The sequence below is a fragment of the Passer domesticus genome, chromosome 10 (genome assembly GCF_036417665.1).
Source record: "Passer domesticus isolate bPasDom1 chromosome 10, bPasDom1.hap1, whole genome shotgun sequence".
Taxonomy (NCBI): Eukaryota; Metazoa; Chordata; class Aves; order Passeriformes; family Passeridae; genus Passer; species Passer domesticus.
The window spans coordinates 33591291-33616488 of record NC_087483.1 but is presented as its reverse complement, the minus strand read 5'-3'; the positions used below and the strand labels follow the sequence as shown (position 1 = coordinate 33616488).

The 25198-nt window shown below is 43.8% G+C and overlaps 1 protein-coding gene across 10 annotated transcripts in view; it reads right to left on the bottom strand.

Moving 5' to 3' along the window:
- Positions 1–25198, bottom strand: part of KALRN (kalirin RhoGEF kinase) — a 473084-nt gene that overhangs the window by 306222 nt on the left and 141664 nt on the right. For all 10 annotated transcript variants that reach the window (XR_010369452.1, XM_064435043.1, XM_064435045.1 and 7 more), the window contains one exon: positions 9573–9647. Coding sequence is in view for 9 of the 10 variants with exons in the window: in XM_064435043.1 (XP_064291113.1) it covers positions 9573–9647 (75 nt within the window). In the remaining variant the exon portion in view is untranslated. The remainder of the gene's footprint in view (positions 1–9572; positions 9648–25198) is intronic.

The following is a 25198-nucleotide window of genomic DNA, read 5'->3' as shown; positions in this document are numbered from 1 at the left end:
TGATTCTACCTTGAACTATACAACCACAAATTCAGCGGCAAATATAATCTATTCTGCAGCACCTTATTTTATTCTCTCATGTAAATAAAGTTTAAGAAGAGTGAAACTGAAATCTAGTACCTCACTCAATGTTTAGTTCTTTCTTTACACATTATCTCAGGATTTCTTCCAGGAATTGTGTTGTTAGATACATGTTTGCGCTGTTATCTAGGGAAAAACTACAGCTAAACTACAGCTCAAAAAGCTAGTACAGAACAGCAAGGACCTCACAAACAAGCTGCAAAAATGCACATGAGTTTGCACTTCTCAATGGAAAGTATCATCCCTTTAACAGAAATATCAATTCTAAGAAAGGAAACCCATGTGCTTTCTGAGCTAATTTACTTGGCCAACAAGAAGAAAAAGCTACACAAGGACATGAACATCTCTGGCACTAATCCACACTGTGCTCTCTCATTAAGGACTTGGGACACCTGCAGTCTGTGCTACTGGCACATTCTTGTTACTATATATAAGTTTTCTTAAAATACAGATAATTTTTAATTGCTAAGATCTGTCTAAAGGGTCTTCTACAGCACTGCTGCCTGTACAAGACAGAGTCTCTTACACAAATTTCATCTCTACAAACAGATGCCACTGGTACGCATGGTTTTCAGGGGATGCAATGCACCTGAAGGGTTGCATTGTGCAAGTCTCCATTGGAGCCAGGTTGCATCTGATTTGTCCAGGGATACAAACGGAGAGGCAAACAACAGATGTCATCTTTATTGTGAGCCCTCATGCAGACAGGGGTACATATGGAGAACAAAAACTGTCCTGCCTAATCTCCACCCAAATCTCTGTGCTATCTATTTGCCTTTGGCTTTATACCATAAAGGTGAGGAGGAAGGTCCACCTTCAGTGGAAATCTGTGTCACCTTGGCAGATCCATGCCTCTGCCACATAGGATGAAAATAGGGGCATAATGTAAAAAAGGATTCCATTTCAAGGAAATAAACTCATCTAAATGTTCAGACTTTATGAAAAAAGCTTTCTCATTTTAAGTACATTTCCCTTTGTTGAGATTATCTCACGCACCACATCAATGCCAAACCATTATATCATGCATGATACGTGTCCAACAGAAAAGCAAGCCAGCCTATAGAATGGCAAACCAATGCAAATAACTAAAGCTGGAGAGAAATATTTTTTCAACACAAGAGGCTTTTCAAGGTTTTGAAACATTTCCCATCATATCTAGATGTAACAAAGGTTTTCAAAAGCTTCCAGATATTTGCTGAAGCAGAGACCTCAACTTGAACTGCATCCCAGAAGAACACGCTACCCGCTACTCATTCAGGCTCCCTCTCCTTCATTCACAAGAACTTAAATATTTGTACAAGGTGGAAAAGCACTAAGACTTGAGATCAGAAGACATCCAAGCCCACATTTATAATCCTCTCTGAGGATATGAAACACCTGGAAAGGGCCATGAGCTTCCCACAGCCCAGCAGCACTAATCACTCTGATGCTGCCCATTCACCTTGGCTTCATAAACCAAAAATTGTGCTTCTGGTCAGGGACTCCTTTAACACCTACCATTCCACCAAAGTGAGCTCTACAAAATAAATAAATAGAAACCTGTGTGAATTCTGGTAGGCTAAAAACATTAAGTCAGAAAATTCTTGATCCTTTCAGTAACAGCAACCCAAAGATTTCAGCTACAGAAAAGAAAATGGGATCCAGAAAATTCCTGTCCTGTCTTTGCTTCAGGATAAAAACCTATCCCTCAACAGTTCATCTAAACTGTCCTCAGGGAATCAGGATAAATAAGCCTCAGGCACAGGGTCAGAAGTTACCAGGACAGACCAGAGAAAATGGATTAATTCTCATTGGAGGAGGAAGGTTACATGATGACCCAGTTGGCTATTTCTGGGTGATGGAAGGATAAATAAGCACCCGGACTGATTCCTTCTAGTCCTACAGCACACAGAAACAAGGAGACTTGGGTAAAATATCAAGATATGCTAAGTTTAGAAACAAATGTTTCTCATTTGTGATAAAAGTGCAGCTCTGGGCTTTGAGCAAGAGAGTGAAGTTATTACAAATACATCATACATATTAGAATCCTTCAATTGCTTACTTCAAGTCCATGCAATCCTAGTTACTAAGAAATCACTAATTTTTAGGAATGCCTACATAGTTTACAATTTTACCAAGAGACCGTACAAAGAAATATCAGATTTATTCTAGAACAAACTATTAAACACTAATTAAACACTGTATGTTTAATTCACTGTCAGGCTTGCAGAGTTCAGTAACTGTGGTTTACTCTCCTAAATACTGATAATATGCAGAGTTTTTGTTACATTTTGTAACTCAAATTCTCTGCTTTTCTAGGAAGACTGAAGGGGATATTGCTTATATAAGGATGTTCATCTCCCATAATGGAGCTTGCTGAGAAGTAGCAACATGCAATAAAAGAGAAGAAAACCTTCTGGCATTGGCTGCGCGGGGAATCTGTCTATACCATTCCTTTTCTTTATTATTATCTTTTTACTCAAGGGAACATTAAAGTACTAAGAGGGGAAGAAGTTCAGCCCAGATGCCACAGTGAGTCACTTGAAGAACCAGGAAAAGAGGTTTTCTGACTTGATCCATTATGTTGGAGTTTCACAGTGCTCGAGACTATGCTTGTTACCAATCCAATCAAGGAGACAAATCCTGCCCCAAGTCAGCCATGATCTCCACACCAATTGTACATGCACAGTCTTCAGAGAGCTAATCAGCACATTGTTTTAAAAGACAAAAACTAGAAGGAAGTCAGGAGTCTCAATTGCTCTAATCAATAAGTCCCATCTCCTGCCTCCCCCTGGACTCGAAAAACTGTGATGAAATAATCAAACATGTCATTAGGTTTGCTAATTACAGTTATTAAATGCTAAAACAAACAGCTGATAATTTCTTACTGTTTTTCAAGTTGGTTTTTCATGAGCTTTGCTCTGATTTAGAGAGGCAAACAGATGGTCTGGTTATTAGTGCTCTAGAAAAAAAGAGTTAGAAAAACACATGCTCTTCAGGGCACAGAGTACACTGAGAACAAATATTTAGCCTTGTATGCCTTGCATTTCTCTTACAAAATCCTTTGTTGATGGCCTTTCCTGTCAGTGGCTTCCTTGCCAGTTCTTCCCAACTCCTTTTCTTCTATCCTATAAGAACCCACAGCTAAATTCAGGGTTTATTCCCAGAAGTAAGATCACTTAATTCTTCCTCCACAAATCATGCAGGGGACATTGCAGTGATGGCACAAGGCATTGTGATGCATTCCACATTAAAAGAAAACCTTAAAGAAAGCTCAGAAAATCTGCATGCAGGCAGGCAGCACAGTTAGTGTCTTTCTGATGACCACTTTTCCAGTCAATCCTATAACCAAGAGGAAAGAGACTCCAGTGACAGGATCCCTGTTCTGGCAGCTGCCTGAACACCTCTTCGTGGTGGGCCCAAATAGTTCTGCCTACAGTGGCCCCAGCTACCCACAGGCAAGCCAAGAAATTGGCCATTCCAAAGTGTTCATGATGTGAACTCTGTGTACAGGCTTTACCAGTCTCAAAATCTCTGCATCCTGAGGCACAGCCATCCCTGTTAACACACAAACTGAAATTCCAGCTATGCGTAGTCCTGTTGAGGACAGGAAATTATTAGTTTCCGTTAATGCAGACTTCTTGTATATAGCAGATAATGATTTTATCAAGCTCTGTTTTCAAGCTGCCTCTCTCCAGTTCTATCAGCCCTTCCATCACAATCCTTACCTGCTTGCAGAGACCCACGTTTAAGGGTTTCAAACCCTCTGCTTCCTTTTGCACTCTCTTCATAAGCATGAATTCACAAGCATTAGCCAGAGACACAGGCAAATGTCCACACATGTAAAGGTTCCCAAGAACCTTGTCTGACATCCTGCAGCACAGCAGCAACGGAAGCAGGAGCAGCACACAGTGTCTCTGGCCCCTGTTCAGATGTCTACTGCAGTTCAAGTGAATGCACCACTTCATCTGACCCTGCAGATCATAAGCTGATCAATCTTGATGCTGTAGACTCTACTGAGACCATAAGTGAGTTTCCAGAGGAGCTGAAATAATCTCCATCAGGTATTTCAGTCCAAAATATGGTGAAAAAATGAATTATAATGAAGAGAGCCAGGAGACAGAAGGAGCTCAGCTGATGTCAGGCACTTCAATTCAGTGATAAACAATACACTCTGGATTTCTAAATCTAATTGACAGACTTCCTAGGAAAGGAAAGTATCAAGGAATTGGTATCCAGAGTCTTAAAATAACATTCCTTTCTCTGTCACAGCTGAGCTCTGTGAGAGTCTTGCTTGCTACTGGGCTTACTGCAAGCAAACTTCTGTACTAAAAGTCCTGCAACTTCAAGATAGACTAATTTGTTGCAAGGGTCATACACAGGATTTGCTGGGTGACCGCCCTCCAGTTCAGTTGGTTCCAATCAGGTAATTCTAGTGCAAGTGATGGAAATTTCAGCTCCCACAACAAGCCAATTAACACAGCTGCAGTGCAATCACCAGGGCCTGATTGTCCACAGTGCTCCTCTTTGTAGCAACCATGTCTCAGAATCAATTCCCCAAATCAAATTCTAATGGCAAACACTCATGACCCTAGATTTAGGGTTAATAACACCAAAAACAAGGCTAATTGATCCCACCAGAAGATCTCCCAGCAGAGCAAGTCAGAGGCTATAGATGGGATGTCCAGAGCAGCCACTGAGCAATCCCTTTTCCTATCAAATAGATTGTTCCACTGCATGGATTTGAAGAGACAACCTGTTGTGTCTTGTAATTCATTTTCACTGCTTTATGTGAACTTCTTTAATTTTAAATGTATACTAGCCAATAAGCCACAGCACATGGCAATGCCAGTCACTGCTGATTGTGGTGCAGACATACCCCAGGGCACAGGGCTAGAAGCTGAACAGAATAAGGAGAAACTAAGAGAGGACAGATTCACCCTGATAACACTCTTTCTCTTCCTCATTTGAGACAAGCATGGAGAAATAGTCAAGGATTACCATGTTTTTCTAATAGCAGATTTCCCTTTTTTGAACTCTGTTGATTTCAAACAACACCAGAGAATGGTATAAAAAGGAAAATATTTTTCTGTAACAAAATGTAGAAGAATTGTTGAGGTTTCATTTGAAATTTCCATTCCAGAGGAAGAGGAGAATGGAAATTTTTATTTTAAATCAAGAATTATTGTGTAAATACAAAATGTTTATATCACCCAAAATTAGATATCTTGGTTAATGTTATTCCCAACCCAATACAAATTCTACTGTCCACAAATCAGCATTTGTGACCTCCTGAAACCAGGATGTGAATTCTTTCAGTTCCCAGAGGCAGTGGGGGGGGGGGTCTTATTTCAACCCTTTCTCTGAAGAGTGAAGTGCAGCTACTGCAGAAAAAGAAAAAATATGCACCTCCACATGTGGTATCTCTGGCACTAAGTGACCTGTGGTGTCCTTGGGAAGATAAGGGTCTTCTCTGAGCTTTCCTCTTTCATTCATCCTGCTGGCCTAAATTTGGTGGAACCTAATTGTAAAGCTGTCCTTTCTTTACATCTATTTACATTGAAATTCCTTCCCTGAAAGACCTTTCAGGAAATCTCTGCTTTTCCTTAAGACTCTCAGTCATGTTCAGATGTTGTTGTGACCCAGAACATGAGGCTCCACCAGAGATGTGGGGTTGGTGACAGTAGGCTACCAAAGGATGGAGATGGCTGAGCTGTTAGTGCATCCACTTCTCCCTGCTCCATGCCCTTTGGTGCCCAAAGCACACAGGAAAACCTCCTGCTTTGCAGACACAAGCTGGGAGCTCTGCTTGTCACAGCTGCAGCAGCTCACCAGCTTATTACACCCTTCTGCTGCTGATTCCTCTGTGCTCAACCACGCTCTCAGAAACCTGGCCAGCCTCCTCCTTTGTACTCCTGCCTCGGCAGATGAGCAGACAGTACCTGGGTGACAGCAGGAGCCCACGCGCCACCGCTCTTCCGAGCCCTCCAGGGAGCGGAAATACCGGGAAGGATCCTGAGAAACTCTTCTGGGTGGGATGTGGGGAAATGCTTTCAGCAAGACCCATGACATCCATCAACTACCAAGCTTTTTATAAACTAAGTGCATGAAAATTTCCATGCATGGGATGGTAACATGGTAACAAATTCCCTTCCCTTTCCCAAAAGTTCATATGCTTCATTTCATACTGCCCTGATCAATAGAAAATCTCCCATAAATATAATCAAGCAGCTGAACAACGCCCCAATTTACACCACTCTTCTAAAACAGCGTCTGTTTCCCAAGAAAGACTATGAGCCCAGTTTCCAAAATATTTCACCACCTCTCACTGGAAAAAAGCACCTAAAATAATCTACAACCTGTTTTATTTCTTCTCCTCAGCCTTCATCTCCCTCTCGGAATACAAAAATCAGTCTCTGGCTTGTACCTCATTCCCTAATGGCTCCCAAAGCCATTCAATTGCTGGGAGCAACACACTGAACCACCCAGGCAAAAGCCAAGATTTTATTAGAGTTTAGACAACAAGCAGGTGGCCAAAGCCTCCCCCCTGCCAGCCCCCTGCTTAATCTGCTTCCAGGAGGTCTGCAATGGAAGCAATCATCCATGGCTGGGATGCACCTCACCCACAACTGCTCAGTCCATTGCTCTGCAAAAGGAGCTATGAAATGGGATTTTCAGGTATTATTTAGACACACATGTGAACTTTGTTCAGGTTCAGTCTAGCTCATAGATGAGATCACTGGAAGAAACCAAGTACCAGTTCCAGGAAAAAGTCCTGATATTATCCACCACCCCTCAACTTTCCTGCGGTGCAGGGATGCAGATGCAGAGCCCCGCGCCTGCTGCCAGCTCAGCTGAGGGGGAAGTGCCAGGCACAGAGCCCCAGACAGCACTTAGGCTGGATGCCCATGCCCAGACAGTTAGATCTGTATGTCAACTCTGAAATTAAGTGCACTTGTGAGAGCCTGAGTGCTCCTCTGAGATGACACGGCTGTGCAGGCAGGTCCTGTTGTGCCTGCTGTGGAGCAGGCAGCAGCCACTCTGCCTTTGCTGCCTGTTCTGCCCTTTTGCTTTGCAGGGTCCAGGTGTGGAGCATCCACCACACTGGAACACAAAGCAAAGTATAGCCCCTGCCTGAAGGGTTTTGTGTGTTCTCTGCAATTTTCCTGTTGAATCACAGACAAACAAGCTGGTGAGCCACAGCTGACGAGAAAAGCAATAAACTCCGTATCTGACATGTTCAGCTGAGAGTTTTTGCGTGTGCTGATAAATTCTGCTGGTGTAAGGAGAATCCCCTTGACAACTTTACTGTACTGTTATCATTAAAATTAACTGTAGTACTGAACTCCAAAGAAGATTCAATAAAACTCTCCTGTTCCTCGAGGAAGCATGATTAAAACACGTGCTCTCCATCTTTTGCTAACTACAGAACTTTTTTTGTTGATCTTGGAAAATCCAGGTATTTGATTTTTCCTTTTTGTCAAAAATTTTCTTCTGTGCTCAAAGAATACTCTAGGAAATCATTCCATTTTAATTAAAAAGAACCCAGTCATCAGCTGAAATGTTAAAATCATTTCCTTAATCTGCTTTATTACAGCAGTCCAGGGGAACATTGGGCAGTACTTACACTGTGGGCTGAAAGGGGATATTGGGGCTGTTGCAGTGAACACCAGCAAGTCAAAGTGTTCTGCCTGCAAAGGGAACTGTTGCCTGTAGTCATTGCATTTGGAGACCATGAAGAGGAGGTGTAAATCCTAGGACCTCTAGCTGTGTCAGGAACGGCACATATTGAGCAGATCTAAGTCTGGAGGCTGGTGAGTCTATATGGAGCAAGCTGTACCCTGCCTGCAGCGGATCATGGTGTGAAAGCCTGGGGGATTGTGCTGGCACTGCTTATTCTACACCCCCCTCCGCAAGGCAGGCTTGGCACAGGACAGTGTCTAACGAGCTGATGATTTGATGTGAGACCCTCTGGCTCAGAGCTGAACACAGGCACTGTCAGTGGAAGGGGCTACATAAACAATCCAGACAGGTTGTCATTAATAAATATTCCATGAATTACCAAATGATCCTGCAATCATTTCCATGCAAAGCAACAGCAGCAGCCAAGAACTAAATTGCAGTACAGTCTCTGCATAAATTCCTCCCCTCCACTTCCCCAGAGCACCCAGTTCAGCTTTTGTGTCTCAAACAAGTGTGCAGGTATGCTGTGTTTTTATGACTCTGCTCCCCTCTTCAGAGCAGTGAAAACGAACCATGTAAAACATGTCAGGTCATTCAGAATGAGGCTTCAGATAAAGTGCTCCTGCGTGTGAGTACTGTTGGGATAGTCTTGGGTTTTCACAAAAGACTTCTGGTGTTTCAGAAGCTTCCCTAAATCTCCTGGATTTTCATGTAATTAATGAAAGTTTAGTCAGCATTTATAGATCCTCACATTTTTTTCCTCCAAGTCACAGCTGGACTTATGATCTGTGGGCCATTTAACTGTTCAAATATGGGGAGACATCTCACACCAGCTATCAGTAGAGGGAAAAGCTTTTCTTTCCTGGATGACACCTCCATGGCACAGTGATGAACCCCATCCTTATGGGACCGGGGGCTCAACTCCTGTGGAGAGAGCCAGGGAGGAAGAGTCCAGGCACCAAACAGCCTTGCTGCAACCTCCTCCCTTCTGCAGTGAGCACTACTGTGGAGACAAAGGAAACAAAAAAGCAGACTGCAAACAAGAGGAGCTGGCTATTCTTGATGGAGGTTCTCATTGCAAGTAGCCTCAATGGTTTGTAATCATCAGAAATACTGCCACTGGAAATACCCTGGGTTTATGCTGCCAATTTGAGTGACTTCATGCAAGGTTCTGATTGCTTCAGACTTTCTCTTCCCCCTCTCACTGACAAGTTGTAATTCACACCAGAAGCAATATCATCCAAGCTATTCTCAAAGCCTCTTCCATATTGTCTAGTCCTCATCCACCCCCAGATCCCTGAGATCTGTCTTCTGAATGAAGGCTGTAAATCTTTGTACAGAATGGTAGGAGAAGTTTAAGCATCTGAGTTATTATGTAAATGTAGCATCAATGGTACTTTTAACTGCAAGCTGATTGGGACTGTAAATGGAACACGAGTGATTTATAGGCCTGAGTGCTTCCTACATACAGGAATTGAATGCTATTCACTGACCTTGAACCAAAAGCAGGATCCCTGAATTGTCCTTCACGCTGAGACAACCCACAACTGAGCTGGAGCGAAACAGCTGCTTTTCATCCTACCTGTGCTGCTCATTTACCCTTATCTCAGAATATTAAGAAAATGAACATGCACCAGTTTTCATTGCTCTGAGTATTACTGGAGAGTCCTGGTCCACGTACAGCCCTTTTCCTAACAGAAGAGCTAATTTAGGTACTACCAAGTTCAAACATGAAACCAGTCCCTTGAGATTCTGCAGCATCATTAGGACCAGGATGTGGCAGACAGTGCTCATGATGGGCTGGAGGGATCAAGGAAAGATGTGCTCACCTGACACAAAGGCCACTTTCTCCTTCAGTATAGGAAGGACATCAGCAGCTTTCAAACCATCATTTCGAAAAGAACCTGCAAAACAGAAAAACAGAAAAGTCACATTAAATGAGAGCACATTCTTGCTCCCAGCTTCACAGACATGTCTTGCTTCTCAAAATCAGACTGGAGAAAGGCTATAAATTACATAAAAGCACCAACAAAGAGACTAAAATAGCTGCTGAACAAACAATATTAGCATCAATAGAGCTATGTTTAAGAAATTAAATACAGATAATCAGTTCACTGCCCTATCCTTCAGAAGTTCTGAAAGCCACAGCATACACCACAGTTGAGATAGCCACAATACACCAAGTACCATCACACAATTTCAGAAGGCTTCAACCCATAAAGTGACACCAGACCACTTCAGAAACCTTTAATCATCTTTTTGTTCTTTAGCCCAACCTTTTATACCCCTCACGTTCATGCACTGCACCTGTGTGCCCTCTGTTCCCTTTGGTGGCTGGTCAGTGCCCCTGGGCACTCCAGGGCTCATTGCTGTCAGTGCTGTTCACCTGCTTTTCACAGCTGCACCCACTGGGGATGAGGCTCAGCCACAGCCCCACTCCCAATTATCACAAACTGTGTACCCACAATTTCCCACCAAGTAACCAGATTAATGCCTGCTGCCTTTTTCACAATGCTATCACTGGGGAGATCCCCATCTTGCAGAGCAAGCCAGGAGCCTTCTTCCTTCACTGTTCTGAACATATCCAGGCATGGCAAGGAGCATTATAGCATATACACATCCATTTAGCATCAGCCTTTGAGACAGATTTGCACAGGGGCTGGCCTAAAAAGGGCTTTTCCCCTTTGCCCCTTTCTGCTGTGCACAGCACAGCTGGGATGAGACGGCTCGAGGTGGGATCACACTCAGAGGGAGGACACACTCCTTACGAGTGGTTTGAAGCCCCAGCACGTTCTCAGGGAATTCATGCTGTTTGATTACACATGAAGCATATCTGCACAGGCCATTCACCTTCCCTTAAGTGCCAAATTACTTCATGTAGCCTAAATATTCACCCAAGAAATCACAGTCTTTTACTCTCTTGGGAACAGAACTGCCCACAGTTTCAGGCTCCAGCAGCATCTCTCTGCTCTGCAAAAGACCAGCAGTAAGGAATCATCTAGAGCAAGCTAGACACTGCCAGTCCCAGAAAAGGTGGGTTTGAAGGACACCTCTGCAGTTGCCCTGAAAAATAACTCATCCATCACTGGGTAGTGAATAATAGCCATCATGACAAGTGATCTTCCATATGGCCTTAGATTTTTCCCAGTTCACCAAAGAATATAACACGTTTGAAACCCTGTATTTTCACTTTCTGCCTTTCACAGGCAGGCAGTAACCACCTTTCTTCTGAGATGGTGTCAGGGTAAGAAAGTCTTCTCACAGAGCAGTTTTCTAGAAACAGGGCAACATTGCTGCAGCCATCACACCCTCCTTGCTGAACACAGCAGATGGTACCTGACCGTTTGGGTCTAAAAGTGGGACTGGGGATAAAAACTCCCCCTTTACATTGTCATCTCTTGCTGCCAACATGCAGCCTGCAAAGTGGTTCAATCCATGCAGACATTTGGAACAGACAGGATGAAGACCAAAACATCCATTTTCACCTGCAGCTGATCTACAAGTGTTAAGTATTAATATGGTTGAGTTACTGTTTTTTGCCAGTCACAGTCAGATTGTGCAACAAGGCTGTCTTGTACATGTAAATATGTCCCTTCCTGCTGACCAAAGGCTACAGCTACCTCTCTGTGTCCCCACTTGCTCTCACGTGTCACCTCTGTCACACTCAGCCCCAGGAGATGTGTAAGCTCACCAGCTAAGCCTTAAGCTAGTGAAAACTAGCACTCAAAGGAGTGAGGTAATTCAATGCAAGGCCAAGACCAACGTAACTGCAATTTGAACAGGCACTGCAGCATAGTCCCAGAGGATGCCTAAAGCGTGCATTGTGTCAATAAAGTGTTTTGGGACCAGGGAAATGAGTCCTAATTGCTGAATTCTTTCTGTGTTAAAGTAAGCAGGACTTTGTGCACTCTGTGTTAACTTATTATTAACTTATCCTCTTAACAAGAATAACCCCTCAGATCCCAGGCTATGGCTAGTTCTCACATCAAAGGTAGGAAGTGCTCAGCCACAGGCATCATTTGGAATTTAAAAGCTCTGTATATAACCATCTCATCCAACCATGAAGCAAATGGGAACAGCCAATATGTGAGACACATCACAAAGGTTTGAAGACACTCAAGTGGAGTACTGCCCCAAATTCATCCAGCTGCTGGATCTGCAGTGTCAGTGCAAGCTGAATTTTCCCCAGTATTTGTTAAATTTGTCAAAGGAAAATGGCAAAGTCAATTCTTAGGCACCCAACCGTGCAGCAGACAGTATACAACTGAAATCTTTGTGAACATTGCTAAAAAAAGCCAGTGGGCATATGTAAAGCACACCATAAGGACTTCTTAGCAAGAACCCACTACACTGAGGGCTGAAGGCCAGTTTCAGACACTCTCCTGCAAGGAAGGACTGAATTTCACAGAGGAAATACATGGAGATCAGGAGAAAAATGTATGACTTTAAAAGATGGTCATCTCCTGAGCTGTAGCAGGGCAGGCTGCAGGCAAGGGGCTCTCTGGTAACAGCCCTCATGTCCTGACTGTGCACAGGAGAGGCAAGGAAAGATTTGAGTGGGGACAGTGCTGCAACAGGTACTTTCCCCTTTCTCAATATCACCCAGGACAGGTCAGACACACTCCTAAGTAAATGATGAATGAATTTAAAAACTGTGAGCCTGTCCTACAACCAGGGAATAAACAAAAAGTCCAAAGAGCTGCAAAACTTCCCTCAGGATGAAGAAGGAAACCCTGAAAGGCAGATCAATGCCTAAAGCAATGTACAGGACTTAACCAAGTGGCACCTCATGACCCACAGCCAGTGCTCCAGTTCCTGACAAAATTCCTGCATTGGAGGCTACATCTCAGAGCATGCTGTCAGGTTTCCAGCAAGAGCTGGGGCAAGGTATGCATAAATGGGAAAACCAATGGCTCTAATAAAGACTCCAAAAGCAACAGCCAATCTGTCTCCAGGAGGGGCCAGCATAGCAATGATGCATTCCCCAGTTCATAAGTTATTATAAGCATATCCCTAATGATGCTCATTTTCATCCTCTTCCCCAGCTGTTTCTAATACATTTGTTTTGTTTGTTTGCATGCTGGATCCAAGGCCATGTCTGCAGAGCACCGTCTCATTTTGCTGCAGAGCCCTGTGCACACAAAGGCTTTGTAGCCTGCCCTACACCTCTCTGCTGCTCCTCTCAGACACCCCTTCTGCAGGAGATGGACACAGACTGACAGAGGGATGAAGGAAGGGCAGGCTGAGCCATCCTGCCATTGTCCATGCACTGGTTTGCTGATTAACCTCCTCCTAAATGGGAGACTACACAACAGACCCCCTCTTGCTTTCTACCTGCACAGTCGACCAAGACACTCGAGCACTGCAGTCACCTCTTTACCAAAAGAGAGGCACAGAGAGAATTGGTGCTGTGATCCAGTCACCCTGCAGCTCCTCACACTTTCATCACATCCTGGCTTAGTGTGCTATCCAGGGAGCAGGGACACTATGACTGGCCACAAACTTTTACTACTCCAGGGACCATGAAAGCACACACACCATGCCAGCCTGAGCAGCTGACAGCATAACATGTTCTTGGAAGCACTGAAGAGTGGATCCTCAGCATGGCTGATTCACATTTCAGGGCAGAGCAGCATCGCACGTGCACAGAACATCTCCTAGCAGGGATTCCCTGGGTGCCAGAAGCAGCTCACAGTTTTAGATGAGATGCTGTAATGAGAAGCCAGATGGGTGAACTGAGAAGTTTAAAGCATGCTTCCACGTTAAAAGCAGCAATCTTGAATTGAGAAAATTTTTTTTTCCCTTGCACAAATGCCCCAGTTGGCCTGGAGAGCTCGCTGCTGAAGGACATGGAGGTCATCAGCTCAAGGGGCTTCCTGAACAGGTTGGAGATCAGCAAACAACAAACATCTCCAGAGAACCGTAAAGATTAATAAAATAAGCAAGAGTTTTGGAAAGAATGTAAGCCTACAGACTTTGAAGTGAAAGCCAAGCTCTAACTCTTGGAGTGAAAAATAAATTATCCCCAGAGAGAGCCCTGTGAGCTTTAGCATTTCTTTCTCAAAGCAGAGCACAGGGTCTCTGCTGGAGACACCGTCTTGGGCTAGATGGATCAATGGTCTGCTCCAGAGTGGCTTTTCCTAGAAAAGCTTCAGTACTAATCTGAAAAATGCAGCTCTTGGCTTCAAATAAAGATCAGCTGCTGGAAATATGGAAATTCTTTCTATACTTAAAAAAAGTATGCGTAGGCAAGAAGAAGGCCTCCTGTCAGAGCACTGCATGGGGCTTAATCACTTGGCTCCTGATGCCTTCAGCAAGAGTTGTTCATCCCAAGTCCCATGCAATGTTTCAGGAAAGGCAGCCCACATTCTCATAGTTCTCAGAACAGATTTGACTATTTAAAAACTTTGGCATAAAGTTTCTTTAACCAAACAAAACTGAACTCCATGGGCTAAACCCATCCCTCGAGGAACTCCACTGGAGTCCAGGATGCAACAGTAGGATTAATCCGGTCCATATTTCTTCTTCCCCCAGCAAAGGCCTCTCTTGTATTCTATACCCCCACCCCCACCCCCCAGTTTTTGGGGCATTTATCTCCCAGGTTTATCATCACCTATTGCCGTGCTACCTTTTTATTTTTCCCCCCTCTAAGTCTCAGTGGAATTTATTTGTCTTTGCAGTACTGTAGAGTCTTGGCTTTCTACAACACACAAACAGAAGGGATGTCTGATGTGAGCAGAGAGAGGCAGAACAAAGGAGACTTTAGTATTCCCATTGTAGCCTTTGCAAACTGAGACACAGAGAGATTGACTTGTCCAGTGTCAGACAGAAAGTTTGTGCAGAGCTGAACCCTCATTTCCCCAATGCCTTTCTCATACAAACATCCCTTTGTTTTCCAGCAGAATATAATCCTCCTTTTTCTTCTCTTTACACTTCTGGTTTCCTCCTCCTGCCCTTCTCTCTCCATTATTCTTTCCTTCTGCATTTATGCCTCAAATATTTACTTTTTGTGTGTGCTAAACCCCCTTTAACCCCTTCCTCCCCTTCCTGCAGGCTATTGTCTGTCCCTGCAGGGCTGTGAGCCTTCCCAGTTTGATTTCTCTGCTTTTTCACAAGGCACACAGAGGGGCTTATCCAAGGGCTGCTGGGGCCTTTGCCTCTGGGATTTTGTTGGCTGAGGCTCATTGGTTCAAAGGCAGAGAGGCCACAGCATGGCACAAGCATTTGGTTGAATAGAAGCAACATGTGCTCTGGACTAGTATTTTAGCACCATCTGGCAGAGATAAATGAGGCTGGACACTCTGCATCTGCCAATCGCTCCTCTGTGGACAACAGCCTGATCCCTGATGTAAAGAAAGAGCATTTTGGTGCCCTGAGCTCCCCAGGAGCCTGCAAGGCTCTCCTGCCATCCTTCCCCACTGCAGGCAGCAGAAGTGCAGGCTTTGATTTCACAGAGAAAGGAAGGAAGGATTAAATTGAATTGAATCTAAAGACAGCACCAGAGAGAAAAAAAACACACAATCAAGCTGTAAATATTATTACCAACTATTACTGAAGACTAACCCAGAACTATATACTTCTCCTTAATAACCAATAAAAGGTAATACAGGGTCTCACAGGAAGCATTCGGGACTGCAGACTGGAGTGTGGCAGGGACAGGGTGAAAGGCAGTTGGATTAGCACCACAGCCCTGGGGCAAGGACAGTGGTTGTGCCCCTCCATGGTCATGTGTTTGCTTGCTCCAGCCACCAGATCCAGTGTGCAGACTGACACACAACTCCATGCCATAGCTTCAAAAGTTGCAAGCACCTTGGACACCAAACAGATAGTCTGCACAAAAGATTAATCCCACCGCACCACATGCCATCCCAGCTGAGACCAAAGCCACATGCATTACATTGCTGCATTTATTCTAAATTTAAAAGATGAATGTTAGGTTTATATGTAATAGTTAGGCTCAGTCCAAGACTAATATTATTTTCTCTGTGTTTCTTCATACTGTCTTTCTTTTTATTAATTATACACCACTTCTGCTTTTTGAAATATCCTTCTGGTCACATCTATGGCATGGCAGTACTAAAGGCTCCTTCCCCTTCCAAGTTTTGCCTGTGTACGTCAGAAGTCTGTCTGGTTTTCTCCCCCTCTACACCAACAGGAGGGTCCCTCTGATTTCTCACTGCTTGAATCCCTGCACAGGGACAGCCCCTGCCAGCACAGCCCTTCTCTCCCTGCCTGTAAAACCAAGAGAGGCAGGGCTGGGTTATGGGGGACCTTGCTAATTGTCAAGATTGTTATTCCTTCCACGGGGTACTTGGCAGCATTGAGCCTCCCAGCACAGCCTTTGAATGTCCACACATTTAAACAGTAGCCTCAGCTTGAAACCAAGCCAAAGAATAGGCAAGGCCTCGAGGAAGATAGAGAGGCTTGCAGCAAGCATGCAAATTCATTAGCCTGTGTGCACGTGTGGCCTCTAATAAACTGTGTTCAGCATCTGAAGCCCAAAACATCCCTCCCTGTGCATCCCACCTAAGCCATCAGTGAGGCTTTGCCTTTTCATGTGCCACAAAACCATTCAAAGCATCACAAGGATACTGAATTTATGCACAATCTGCAGTGGGGGCTCTGCTTCAACTTCATCCATGGGGGATTTTACTAATTTCATTTTAAACATACACTAATAGAGATGCCAAGAGAATGCGATGGCTGTGAGTCAATCTTTTGTACATTTCCTTTTAATTTTCATCAGGACTTTGGATTCAGGCTGAGATCTTTCACTTCTTACACTTAGAAAAATAATTAGACATTATAGGTAGCCCTGTGGACAGCACATCTGACTGCTAGTCAAAAGACTTGGCTCTATTTGTGGTTCTGCTCCTAAATTGCTTTATGATCCTGAACAAGCTGTTTTAACTGTGCCAGATCTTGGTTTCCCTCTCTACAGAACGGAAATAATGACTGCCCACATTAGTAAAGCACAGTCAGGTTCACAGACCTCAAAAGCACCTTTCAAACATGAATTAATTTTGTCTGAAAAAACCTCTTAGAGTTCTCTGAGGCAAGGAACTGCTGCAGTGCACTTTTATAGACAGGTAAAAATGAGGTATCCACAGTAGGAAAGACTTGCTCTGTTGATCACAGAAAGGTCTTTCTGGGAAGGAATGGGAAATGTTAGGAGAACTGGAAAAATTAGATCATCGGACACAAAATCCTGTGTTTTATTTCTTAAGTATACAAGGGATAGATGTGCTGCCCTAGAGGGAAATAAGTATATTCAGCACCTTGAGCTTTTAGTTTTCTTGCCATCTACAGATTGCTCTGATCTACAGATTGCTCTGTACATCAGTGACCACCCAGATGCAAGAGTCTTTTATGGTGTTAATAAACAGCTATGGGCCATTTGTAATCTGAAGTCACATTTTAAACACGGCCATGGTCTCTATCCAGGCCAAGTGTGCACGAATATTTTCTTTTCATTTCACTCCCCTCTCAATTACAATTGGGCTTCTTATGGAAACATTCCTCAGAATTTTATAATCCCATAAAAAGTTTAGAACTGCTGATGGATTCCTGTACGAAGGATGCAGGCCCTCTTTGAAGATGTAGAGGCTGGGTACCCCTGTAAGTTAGAATAATATGCTTTAACTGGCACTGGTTTTAGTCAACAGGCTTTTCCCAAAAAGCTGCAAAAGGGCATCTGCCAGCACCTGCCACATTGCAGTGACGTGCTTAGGGTTTTCCACCCGTATCCCAGAAAGACTCCTGCTCACATGCTGGAGGTCCCTAGCTATCAGCAACTTCTCCAGGACAAAAAAAATAAAATAAAATATCTAATTATGTACAACATTGAGGAGGCACTTTGCTGAAACACCAGCCATACAAAGGAACCATATGCCAGTGCCCCAAGTGTGCTTTGCAAACATCTGCCTCTCAGGGGGATTTCATGCCAGACACTAAGAAAGCAACTTTAATTAGAGGCCAATTGAAATCCTTGTCCCAAAGCCTGTGACTGCCCTAAAAAAGACAAAAACATCCTAAAAATACAAGGCAATTGCGTTCCCCCCCACATTTAAAAACACTCCACATTTTCTCTTTTTAATTTCTCTGACAGAGTTCAACATGCCCCATCCAAACAGACTGACAAAGTTCTCACTCCTTCAGAAAAATTCCTGTCCAGAAAGCATGGTTGTGTCAAATATGAATGTCAGAGTGGGTTTTAAATTAGTCATTTTTGACTGTGGTTCATTCAACATTCACAAACCAGCACCTCACAATTAATTAGGCTTACATTTCCCCTGTCTCACATTGCCTCAAATCCCTTCTGACCAGATACATTTCTGCCTTTGCTCATCTCCTTTGGACCCTCTTTCTTTCTGCCAGGGCTTATGATTTCAGCTTGCAGCTATTGTGTCATCCTGGGAGGCTGATTAAAAAAAAAAAAAAAGGAATAAAAGAAAACCTAAATCTGCAATTCAAAGGGGAGTTTTCCCTTCCTGTGCATGAATTCTCTGGTTAGGGATAAAGCAAGATCCATGCCCTAAGCTCTTGACACAGGGAAGTGAAATGTAGAAACCGTCCCTGCAGAGGGGTACAGGGAGAGTAGCCAAAGCCCTGGTGGGATCACAGAGGCTGCTCCCACCCCTGAGCAGGACACAGTTCATCCAAACAGGGCAGTTGCAGGTCTCTGGGTAAACCCAGCAAAACCAAGGCAGCAAGAAGAGCAGCAGAAAGCACTGCAGCTGACATCAGGCAGAGCTCGGGGTGCATCAGGCAGCTCCATCAGGAGCCAGGGAAAGGCTCATGGGCTGCACTGTGATGCTGGGCTACGCCAAGACCTGCCTCCACAGCTCTCACCTGGGGAGCAGGACCTCCTGTCACACCCCACTCTTCTGTCTTTATTACAATTTCCCAGGGTCTGCTCCTCTGTGAACCAATCCACAGCCAATGCCAGCCCACCAACAGGGCCTGTGCACAACCCACGGGCAGCTGGCTCCAGATTGCCCACAGCTCTCTGACCACGCGCTGAACTGCGAAGCGGCAGCGGCTCCTCCGGGGCTCTGGCCAGGAAACACTCTGGGTGTAACAGCAATCCTTTAACTCCCCCACCAGCATCCCACATCCAAACAAAACCAGGGCAAACATTTTACATACATCAGCGGGAGAGGGAAGGCAAGACACTCACAGGACTAAATAATTTATCTGCCTCTCTTATGGATGCTGACATTTTTGACACACATTAAACATTAATGAAAATCATTTTATGGATGGCTGAGTCATGCCAGTCAATGGATAATCTCCTGCCTCTCCACCTGCCCCTTTCACCCTCATCTGGCTCCTATCTCAGAATGCAGCCACTTGTAACTCTGCCCTCTGAAAGAGGCCAGGCTCCCCCAGATGCCAAAGAGCAGAGCAAAAGCACCGAGGGGGCTGAACAGACCCCAGTGAATGCCTGGATAAGAACCGAGCCCACGGAGCCCTAACCCTGCTGCAGTTAAATTCACAAACCTGCTGTTTTGTTAATGAGCTAACACGAGATGCTGTGAATCATTTTGGAAAGCAAATTACCTCCCTGATTTCCAAAAGCTTCCTAGCCGCATTTCTTTTTTTAACTTACTATTTTTTCCTTCTCTCAATGTATAAATGCCAATTAAATTACTGCCTGCCTCTGTTTAATCTAATGTTAGCCTACTCATATTTTCAGCTGCTCCCTGATGCCAGTATGGCCCCTTATGCCCAAATCTCTTTAGCACGCTAGTATAAATGTTTATAGCCCTAAGACTTAGAGCTGTAAGAACCTTGACATTTTTGTGCTAAAAACCTGTGATGTTATTGTAATGTTGAATTCAAAAGGATCACCAATAGGCAGAAAATGCAGCTTTCCTTTAGTTTGTTCCAGCTAAGGACATATATAAAGAGATGACTGGGATTAAGTCTCACGAGCTGTCTGAATCTCTTTCTGGACAAGCAGCTCTTAAATTTGCCGAAATGATGTAACTCACCAGAAGGCAGAGTTACAAAAATCTACTGGGCCGGTTTCAAACACAGAGGGTATGCATTCAATCTCATCTCATCTATCATAGAACCACTGAAGCTGGAAAAGACCTTTAAAATCATCAAGTCCAACTGTAAACCCAGCACTCCCAAATGCACCATTAAACCCACTGGACTGCGATTCTGGATACCAGAGTTACCAGGAATATGTTCTCCATCCCAAACATACCTTTCTTTATGGAACAGGCTAAAAGATTAGCACCTAAATTCAGCAAATTGCCTCCTTTTCACTAAAGGGGAGCTCAGAGCTGCACAAATAACTGGCTACAGGTTAATGAGATCTGACTGATCTCCAGAGGATACAAGCTGCTGCTCCATAGATCCCGGACAGCTGGAGTGAGATGACCATCCAACTCCTCCCTGAAACACAGAGAAATAGTCTGGGGCCCCTTTCCAGCCCACTGCCAGGTTGAATATTTTCTTTCCATGGAGGTGACAGAAGTGCAATATAGTGGCAATGATATTTTAATTTCACAGATTGAATTATAAAATCTTTTTCCCACACACATTTTCCCTCCTTCTGAACGGATTTTACTGGTTGGTGGTCACTGAGCAGCATGCTCTGCAAAAGAAAGCAATTCCAGGTAGGAGGAAATTGTCACATTCAACGTGTCAGTAGCAGTCCACCAAGTTTATTAGATAGGCTTCTAAAGATAGGGAAATTATATTTTGATCTGAGATGCCCTATTGCAGCCTTGCTCGACAGGTGACTGTCGAGCCTCCCTCGAGTACAACATTGTGGAGCAGACCCCAATCTAAACCAAGCTGAGTCAACAAAAGGACATTTAATACCTTTAGTAAACAAGAGATGAGGAGAAAACAGTTTCTCCCACATCTCCTACTGCAGGTGAGATTTCACTTCTTTGGCTGCAGCAGTTTTAATAACCAATTTTTATCTTTTTTCCCAACCAGGAGTTCATCCTGCATAAACAACTCATGGCAGGCATCCCTGCTCTCCCACACAAACATGCAACTACACCTTCCTATATTTGGCTTCTAGCTTTGCTGATAGAAGAACAGACCATGTATGCATTTCCAACCTACAAGTCAGCCCAGGGTTTCCATGACCTTTTCCTGCAAGCTCCAGCTCTGCTGCTGGAATGACTTGTATGACTTGTTCATTATGTTAGTTGTTCAATAACTCTTAGGCACTTAGTACTGCTTTGAATAAACAAGTCACAGACACAAGTCAATGAAACATTAGGAGTGATGACAAATCAGAAATGGAAAACTGCACAAAGGAAAAGAAAGAAATGCAGTGACGCCTTTCTGCCTGCTTACAAAGAAAAGCAAAGTAAAAGATGGACTGGAGAGAACAGATTCATTATGCTTTGGCTTCATTACTATAATAATTAATTTATATTAGCAGGTGCACATTAAGAAGATTTGTTTCCACCCCTCTGCCACCACCAGCTGGTGCAACATGCGTGTGTCAGTCATGGGAAATAGTAGTTGTGCTGATGCCCTCACCATCTCTTATGTCTGCATCCTGCAGCTTTGTCATGGGTCCAGTCAGCAGTGCTGGTAGAGATGCACAAACACATCACAGAGAGCAGTTTTACCCCAAAGTGCTTCAAGTCACCAGAGCCAGCTATGGTGGGACACAACCAGATGCGTAACTGCATTTCCCATATTTCATGGGAGCTGACTGATGGCAGAGTGCAGGTGTCATGGCCAGGTATTTGATACAGGACATTTATACTAGCCCTTTATAAACCTGATATTTACAAAACTGCACTGGAAAAGTAGCTATGACATTCCACCCAGAGCTTTTGCTCCTGAGGAACATGGCATGAAAATGTTAATGAGTCCACAGATCTCTGGTTTATATCTCACCCAGCGGATCCCACTGCATGATTTGGCCCAACACCAGAGTTCTCAGATATTACTTGGGACTGAGAGGTCTAGAAGAATGTCCTTTTGATAATGTCTACTTGCATCTTGTGATCTTATAGAAATTCAGCCTGTGGAAATACGTCTATTCCCTCTCTCACTTTTCCTAGGAAGCCTATCAAATGTTGTGATATCCATTTATAGCAACTCCAGAGAGCTGAGATGCATGACACTGGCTACTAATGAAAGCTAGAGGATAAAGCAATAATGATATCTTGGAAACAAAAAATGCATACTGAAATATTATAGAAAGAAAGTTATCAGGCAGGAGATGTACAAAATTCAATGTTCTGAGTGCTATACTGGCTTAAATGATACAAAAAATCTTTTCATGGCCATCAAATGAAGCTTTTTTGCAAATGTTTTGTGAGCTCACACACAGAGAAAAAAACAAAGAGATAAATAAACAGTGTCATCTTCCCCTGCACTGAAGTGCTACAGTACTGAGCACAGTGCCTGCTATAAGACTACTGACAATTAAGGATGTATCACCCTGAGCAGTATCTCTGTCTGCACGTATCTGATCTGCTCATTACCATCATCCTCTGCCACACAGCACAACCATGCACTTCATGGAGTAAATATCCATTGAGCCAAAGTGGCAAGTCAGCTGAGCACATAAATTGCCCAGGTTCTACCCGGGGACAAGAACAATTATCTTTCCAAATCCACTTTAAAACCCTGACTAAAGAATACTTTCTGAAGAGGTCAAGCCCTGATGATAGCTAGTACTTTCAAATGAATCTTTGTTATTGCCCAAATACAAAGAGCTGTTTTAATGCATCACGACAGCAGAATGCCTCTTCCAAGAGCGAGCCTACCCGCAATTCTGTAGATCATCACTTAAGTGTTCCGTAAGTCACACAACTTTCTGGCTTTGAAAGATTGCCCTTTGATGTCCAACAGACAGATGTCAGCATAAAAAGATAGGGAGGGGGAAAAGCCCAAGCTCTGCACAACCAGCAGTAATCAAGAGAAGAGCAGTGAGCTTGCCTGTGGAGACCAAGCAAGCAACAGCAGCTGAGCTATCTCCTCACCCCTTTGCTTCCAGAAAGTGTTTAGCAATAGCATAGCTACAAAAATGTCAGTAAGGTGAAGTGCCCTAAGTCACCAGTACCTATCAGTGGCTCTGCAACCACTTAACAGCACCACTAGCTCTGGAGCACCAACCACAGATAGAAATCCAGCAAAATAGTGCACTTGAAGCCATAACACAAGTCAGCCCCTTGGGTGTCAACTGTTTGGGGAACAGTGTGATGTAGCTTACACTACCACTGTCACTGCTGTTCCACGGATAAACAGAAGGCTTCTGTCATTGCTGTTTTCAATCCAGTCCTTTTCATAAGCACTGCCATTCAACTATAATGATTGTTTTGTTACGTGTGGTTCTACTCGGAAAACTGACTCCATAAAAACAGAATCATGGAGTTCATGTTTATTGCATCTCAATGATTTCCAGATCAAATGCAGTCAGTTTACAAGTAAAAAAGATGTTTGGTTTGTTTTTCCAACTACCAGGTCTACAAACTCATGCTGGGATCTAGAAGTTAAGTTGTCATCTTTTTGGCTTGTACAATTGCAAGAGAAATGAAAAAGAAATCTGCTCGTCTGCTCCTAGAGCAGCTGTGTACTTCCAGCTTCAACAGAGATAATAAGGAATAAAAATGAAGACAATATTTTCAAACCCACTTATCTAATTCTGCGCTTCAGGGCTCTAGAAAGGTAACCTGATTTTAAAAGCTACTCCAAGGGCAATTCAAAGTGACAAGACTTAAGCACCACTTAAAATTGTACTGCACATTTAGGTACATAAATAGTATGTACCTAACTTTAGACACCCATTTTTCAAAACTGTTCCCCTTAATTTAGTCAGCAAATTAATCAGATTTGCATGTGATTACACATAGATAGAAGATCATTTCTGTAGGAAGGTGTTATTTTTATATAGACATTTGTCGGAGAAGAATTGCATGTTAAACTAAGATTTATGAGTCCACAGCCTGAGTCGACATTAACTATTTGACAGCTGCAAATTACTGCATTACAGACATGGCCAATTTGCTTACAGAGACCCATGTGCTCACACGTAACTTAACTATTGCTCAGCTGTCTGTCTGTAAACTCCAGTGTTTAGGGGTTAGCAGGTTTCCCTCACGGCAACTCTGACAAGTGGCAATCAGGTTTCTGAGCCCCATTATCCTGCACATGAAAGAAACAAGATGTTCTAGGGGCTGAGGAACAGACTAGCTTTCTACCATGCTGACATACAGATCCTTGAACTCCTTGTCATGTCTTCTGTGATTTTCCTACAGCAAAAATTTTCCGCCATGCTTTGGCTTCTCCTCATTTCATCCCCCAACATATTCAGCTCTTTCTTCAGGGCTGCTGTGCCAAATGGTTTTGGATGCCACCAGTCAAACACATATTATACCCAAAGGGCTGCTCTGTGGATCCCAGTGTTATGGTCATCTCAAGCCTTGCAAAGAGCTTGCAGAAGCATTAGCTTTGAGGCACATGCAAACACAGATTCATGGAGGGTAAACTGAGGGAATATTTGCTCTGTTACCCAGTTGACACAAAGCTTTCCTTCGTGTACAGGTGCACTAATGCTGACCACCCCATCCGGATCTGTGATTTGCCTCCTCCATCCTTGTGCCTTAGGGAGTTAAGAGCAATGTCTGATGGCAATCAAAGAGAAAATGCATAAGAGCTTACAGGAGAAGCGGGCTGAAAATAAAGGCTGGGAACATGGCCAGCATTTGCAGATGTACAGAGTTAGCGAGTTCTGAGGAACGTTCCAAAACATTAGCCAGTGTTACCCACCCGGCCTTTCCATGCTGGTTTCATAAGCCAGAGGTGCCTGCTTGCAAGGGCAGTCCAGCCAGGCCATCCTCGCAGCTTTACTGTGGCTTTCCTCCCTTTGCTATCTCCCTCCAACAAGGACAAGCAAGGGTGTTTAATTAAATCCAAATGCTAACATTTTTAGCTAAGTGTAAAATTGTTGATTTGGAAAGCAGCGCGCCTGGCTTTCATCATTAAGGAGCGCTGTGATCAATGTAACATCAGGCCAATTATGGCTGTTATGGTGCTGAGAGATGTATTTCTGTTCTCTGGATCTCTTTATGCATTCAGGTATAAGCTAAGCAAGTGCAGCCTCAAATGCTAATTGTGCTGCTTAGGACATAGTCCCTCCCAAGGAGTCCCATCAATCACACAACCTTTTAGTGCCAGGCAATTGCCAATCCCTTCCCAGCCAGCCCCAGCCAAAGTCTTGCCCGTGATGATGAAATCTGCCTGCAGATTTTAGAAACTCACAGTCACACAAGGCAAGGCTGCTGCTCCTGCAACAAGCCACTGCTGACTTGCCTTCATAAACTGCCAAGGGGACTCTGAAACAAGCACAGTGAGAAGGAATGGGTGTACTTGTGGCTCACTCCGTCCTCCAGATGATATTTTCCCAGCAGCCGTCACAGCTCGTGCTATTTGAGTCATCCTCATCTGAGAATGCAAATAG